At 39.9% G+C, this 6,000-nt stretch overlaps 1 protein-coding gene across 2 annotated transcripts in view; it reads left to right on the forward strand.

The window, feature by feature from the left end:
* The window catches only part of emb (exportin-1 emb), a 203,150-nt gene that overhangs the window by 128,052 nt on the left and 69,098 nt on the right, over positions 1-6,000 (forward strand). For both annotated transcript variants that reach the window (XM_053783767.2, XM_053783766.2), the window contains exon 14: positions 5,485-5,589. In XM_053783767.2, coding sequence (XP_053639742.1) covers positions 5,485-5,589 — 105 coding nt within the window. The remainder of the gene's footprint in view (positions 1-5,484; positions 5,590-6,000) is intronic.

Below are 6,000 nucleotides of genomic sequence, written 5' to 3' on the forward strand. Positions count from 1 at the left end.
GCGGGTTATTTGTGTATCATTGGTTAGGCCTCATTTAGATTATGCTGCACAGTTTTGGTCACCGTATTACAGAATGGATATAAATTCTCTGGAAAATGTACAAAGGAGGATGACAAAGTTGATCCCATGTATCAGAAACCTTCCCTATGAGGATAGACTAAGGGCCCTGAATCTGCACTCTCTAGAAAGACGTAGAATTAGGGGGGATATGATTGAGGTGTATAAATGGAAGACAGGAATAAATAAAGGGGATGTAAATAGTGTGCTGAAAATATCTAGCCTAGACAGGACTCGCAGCAATGGTTTTAAGTTGGAAAAATTCAGATTCAGGAAGGATATAGGAAAGTACTGGTTTGGTAATAGAGTTGTGGATGAGTGGAACAAACTCCCAAGTACAGTTATAGAGGCCAGAACGTTGTGTAGCTTTAAAAATAGGTTGGATAAATACATGAGTGAATGTGGGTGGGTGTGAGTTGGACTTGATAGCTTGAGCTACCAGGTCGGTTGCAGTGTTCCTCCCTTAAGTCAATGTGACCTGACCTGACTAGGTTGGGTGCATTGGCTTAAGCTGGTAGGAGACTTGGACCTGCCTCGCATGGGCCAGTAGGCCTTCTGCAGTGTTCCTTCGTTCTTATGTTCGTAAGTGCAGAAAGCACGGAGAAAGAGGGAGATGAGAACACTTTTCTTGACAGAGGAAGCATGATAAGAAAAGTAGTGAATGTACATGCCACTGTGCATAGGCTTGCAGTACACAGAAAAGGTAAAACCTGCATCTGAGCGGTGGACATGAACATCAAGGAAAGGAAGCAAGGAATTAAATTCCCATTCAGCTTTAAATGTAATGGTAGGGGCAAGATTATTAAGGGCATCAAGAAATGGTTGGAAGAAACTAGGGTCATGAGACCAAAGAGCAAAGTAGGAAGTAGTAGGAAGAACAAGTCTCGAAGTATTCCATGTAAAGATTTGAAAGAACAAGAGATAGAGGAGAGCCCATAGTGACACCGAAGGTTTGAAAATAATATTTACCTTGGAAGGAAACGGAATTTGAGTCCACACAAAGGTGGATAAGATCAAGAAAGACATCAGTAGGTATAGGGAGATGAAGTATCCCTTCATTGGCTTTCTCTCTTGGAAAATTAAAGACATCATCGTTTTGTTCCTACCCTCTGTGGGCCCCTAGCTCCCTTGCAGTGCTCCTCTTTCTTAATATTTGACTGACTCCACTACTACTACTACTATCTCTACCACTGCCTCTCTTCCTCCTTTCCTACTACCTCTCTTGTCCCATCCCTGTCTGCTGTCCTATAATCCCTCCTATCCTTTCTGTTACTGTGACTTTGTAAATGGTCCAAGTCTGATTGAAATGTCGTCGTAAGCTCCTCTCTCCTATGTGCTGGTTATTTGTCTGTGTATACCATGAAATAATTCTTCAAATTTTAGGTGATAGACTGATGGATTGGGATTAGGAAGAGGTATGAACCTCAACTTCTGAAAGGTAAAGGAATTGGTAATAGGTTGGAATAAATATTGAATCATGATATAATTAGCTTACCTTACTCCTATAAGTACAAATAGGTAATCACATTCCTATAATTGGATGAAACAAGAAATGATTAATGACAATTTAGAATTTATACAGTACAAATGAAATGTATGGTGTCAAATAGATCTACAAGCATTTGTGATCCTTTATATTAGTTGCCCCAGACTAGATAGATGGCTACAAATCTGTATACTGCAGAACATTTGCAGGAGTATGTGTGTACATGTATGTACTTGCCTATGTGTGGTTGCAGGAGTTAATTCTCAGATCCTGGTCCTCCTTTTTAACTTGTAACTTGAGAATCACTCTCTCATCTTCATTGGCTCTATCATACTTGCTCTTAAAACTGGATGGAACCTGCCTACACTGCCATTCCACTTCCCAACCACTCTGAGATTGAAGAAATATTCCCTAATATATCTGTTGCTCACCTGTGACTTTAACTTCCATCTGTGTCCCAGAGTTCCTGTTTTTCACCTCTCAAACCCACTCTCCCTGTTTAATCAACTTCCCTGAGTATTTTGTATCTTATGTCATCCTTGTTTCTTCTGTTAGCCTCTCCTAATAGTTCATGTCTCTTAGCTCAGGAACAAGCCTTGTGGCATACTTCTGCACTTTCTCTAGTTTGTTAACATGTTTTTTGAGGTGCAGGTTCCATAATGGTGCTACATACTACAAGAAGTGCCTGATATATGTTGTATAAATGGTCCAGAATGACTGTTGTGATTCCTGAAGACTAGCCTTAGATTTGCCAGAGGAGCATTTGCTGCAAAGGTTATTCAACTAATGCAAGCTTCTAGCATTATACTGAGCACTGTGCTTACCCCCAGGCCTTTCTCTTTGAGTGAAATCTGCAGCCTCTGTCTCCCTAGTCTATACCCCATTTCTGGTCTTGCTTCTCTCCGTCTTCATGACCTTGAATTTACTCGGGTTAAATTCAAGCAACCATTTATCTGATCATTCATGTAATTTGTCCATTCTAGCATTTCCTTGCTCTCATTTTTTTTTTTTTCAACAAGTCGGCCGTCTCCCACCGAGGCAGGGTGACCCAAAAAAGAAAGAAAATCCCCAAAAAGAAAATACTTTCATCATCATTCAACACTTTTACCACACTCACACACTATCACTGTCCTTGCAGAGGCGCTCAGAATACAAAAGTTCAGAAGCATATACGTACAAAGATACATAACATATCCCTCCAAACTGCCAATATCCCAAACCCCTCCTTTAAAGTGCAGGCATTGTACTTCCCATTTCCAGGACTCAAGTCCGACTAAATGAAAATAACCGGTTTTCCTGAATCCCTTCACTAAATATTACCCTGCTCACACTCCAACAGATCTTCAGGTCCCAAGTATCATTCGTCTCCATTCACTCCTATCTAACACGCTCATGCACGCTTGCTGGAAGTCCAAGCCCCTCGCCCACAAAACCTCCTTTACCCCCTCTTTCCAGCCTTTTCGAGGACGACCCCTACCCCTCCTTCCTTCCCCTATAGATTTATATGCTTTCCATGTCATTCTACTTTGATCCATTCTCTCTAAATGACCAAACTGCCTCAACAACCTCTCTTCTGCCCTCTGACTAATGCTTTTATTAACTCCACACCTTCTAATTTCCACACTCCGAATTTTCTGCATAATATTTACACCACGCATTGCCCTTAGACAGGACATCTCCACTGCCTCCAACCGTCTCCTCGCTGCTGCATTTACCACCCAAGCTTCACATCTATATAAGAGTGTTGGTACTACTATACTTTCATACATTCCCTTCTTTGCCTCCATAGATAACGTTTTTTGACTCCACATATACCTCAACGCACCACTCCCCTTTTTTCCCTCATCAGTTCTGTGATTAACCTCATCCTTCATAAATCCATCTGCCGACACGTCAACTCCCAAGTATCTGAAAACATTCACTTCTTCCATACTCCTCCTCCCCAATTTGATATCCAATTTTTCTTTATCTAAATCATTTGATACCCTCATCACCTTACTCTCTTCTATGTTCACTTTCAACTTTCTACCTTTACACACATTCTCAAACTCATCCACTAACCTTTTGCAATTTTTCTTTAGAATCTCCCATAAGCACAGTATCATCAGCAAAAAGTAACTGTGTCAATTCCCATTTTGAATTTGATTCCCCATAATTTAACCCCACCCCTCTCCCGAACACCCTAGCATTTACTTCTTTTACAACCCCATCTATAAATATATTATTAAACAACCATGGTGACATTACACATCCCTGTCTAAGACCTACTTTTACTGGGAAGTATTCTCCCTCTCTTCTACACACCCTAACCTGAGCCTCACTATCCTCATAAAAACTCTTAACAGCATTTAGTAACTTACCACCTATTCCATATACTTGCAACATCTGCCACATTGCTCCTCTATCCACTCTATCATATGCCTTTTCTAAATCCATAAATGCAATAAAAACTTCCCTAACTTTATCTAAATACTGTTCACATATATGCTTCAATTTATACACTTGATCTACACATCCCCTACCCACTCTGAAGCCTCCCTGCTCATCCACAATCCTACATTCTGTCTTACCTCTAATTCTTTCAATTATAACCCTACCGTATACTTTTCCTGGTATACTCAGTAAACTTATTCCTCTATAATTTTTACAATCTCTTTTGTCCCCTTTCCCTTTATATAAAGGGACTATACATGCTCTCTGCCAATCCCTAGGTACCTTCCCCTCTTTCATACATTTATTAAACAAAAGTACCAACCACTCTAACACTATATCCCCCCCTGCTTTTAACATTTCTGTCATGATCCCATCAGTTCCAGCTACTTTACCCCCTTTCATTCTACGTAATGCCTCACGTACCTCCACCACACTTACATTCTGCTCTTCTTCACTCCTAAAAGATGGTATACCTCCCTGGCCAGTGCATGAAATTACCACCTCCCTTTCTTCCTCAACATTTAAAAGTTCCTCAAAATATTCTCGCCATCTACCTAATACCTCCCTTTCCCCATCTACTAATTCCCCTACTCTGTTTTTAACTGACAAATCCATACTTTCCCTAGGCTTTCTTAACTTGTTTAACTCACTCCAAAAATTTTTCTTATTTTCATTAAAATTTCTTGACAGTGCCTCTCCCACTCTATCATCTGCTCGCCTTTTGCACTCTCTCACCACTCTCTTCACCTTTCTTTTACTCTCCATATACTCAGCTCTTCTTATAACACTTCTGCTTTGTAAAGACCTCTCATAAGCTACCTTTTTCTCTTTTATCACACCCTTTACTTCATCATTCCACCAGTCACTCCTCTTTCCTCCTGCCCCCACCCTCCTGTAACCACAAACTTCTGCCCCACATTCTAATCATTAGTTTTGTATCATTACCAAAGAAGGATATATCTGAATTGATCCCATGTGAAATGTCCTTCACATAAACTAGAAATAGTACTGGCCCTAATACTGATCCTTTAGAAAACTTCTCATTACTCCTCCCCATTCTAACATCTCTTCCCAGACTATCATTCTTTTCCTCCTTGCCCTAATGTACTCTTGTATTCACTACAGTACGTTCCTTGTTACTCTTGGCGGCACCTTGTGTTGTTTTCCTCGGTCACTTGTGGGGTACATGCTCAGTGTTGACGGCCCCTTTCAGGGCAGGAGAAATATCAGAGCTTAAAGAAATACAGAGATCGTTTACTGCCCGCATAGAACCAGTAAAGCTAAATTACTGGGAATGCCTGTTACTTCCAGCTCCCAGAGTACCCATCTCTCAAATAGCCTATCACTATTTTTCCATATGAATTCCTTAAAGTATTTTGTATGTTATTGCTCTCCTAGCAGAAAAAAAAATTGGTAAGCTTTTGTGAAATTTCACGAATCAGGGTTTTAGTGTAGATCATTCATTTTATATTATATTTATTAAGAAATAACGTTGATATATTTTTCAGAATGTCGACATTTTGAAAGACCCTGATGTTGTGAAGCAGCTAGCAAATATTTTAAAGACCAATGTTAGAGCATGCAAAGCACTAGGACATCCCTTCGTATCTCAGGTACGTAAAATGTGTATCAGGTTTTCTTGGGAATATTTCTAGACTTTTTCATCTTGTCCATTTCCTACAATACAGTGACCTAAAGATAAGGTTTATTGTGATTTGTTCCACATTTGTTTTTCCTGAATGGCATAGAACATAGTGATCAGGCTGTGACACCAAACTTCAACGTCATCACATAACATTCTTAGTGTAGGCACTGTATATCCCACATACAAAATTCAAGTCAGAATCCTTCATAAGTAATAAGAACTAATATGTTCTCCAATAGTATGTTAAATACCAGAGGATCACTTGGTTCTCTCTCTCTCTCTCTCTTTTTTTTTTTTTTACAGAGGGTTTGACAAAGTTAGGTTAAGGATCCCTAGCTTTATTGACAAGCTATTTACAGGTTAAGGGTTCCTAACTGTA

Source organism: Cherax quadricarinatus, chromosome 33, assembly GCF_038502225.1.
Source record: "Cherax quadricarinatus isolate ZL_2023a chromosome 33, ASM3850222v1, whole genome shotgun sequence".
In the NCBI taxonomy this organism is placed as follows: Eukaryota; Metazoa; Arthropoda; class Malacostraca; order Decapoda; family Parastacidae; genus Cherax; species Cherax quadricarinatus.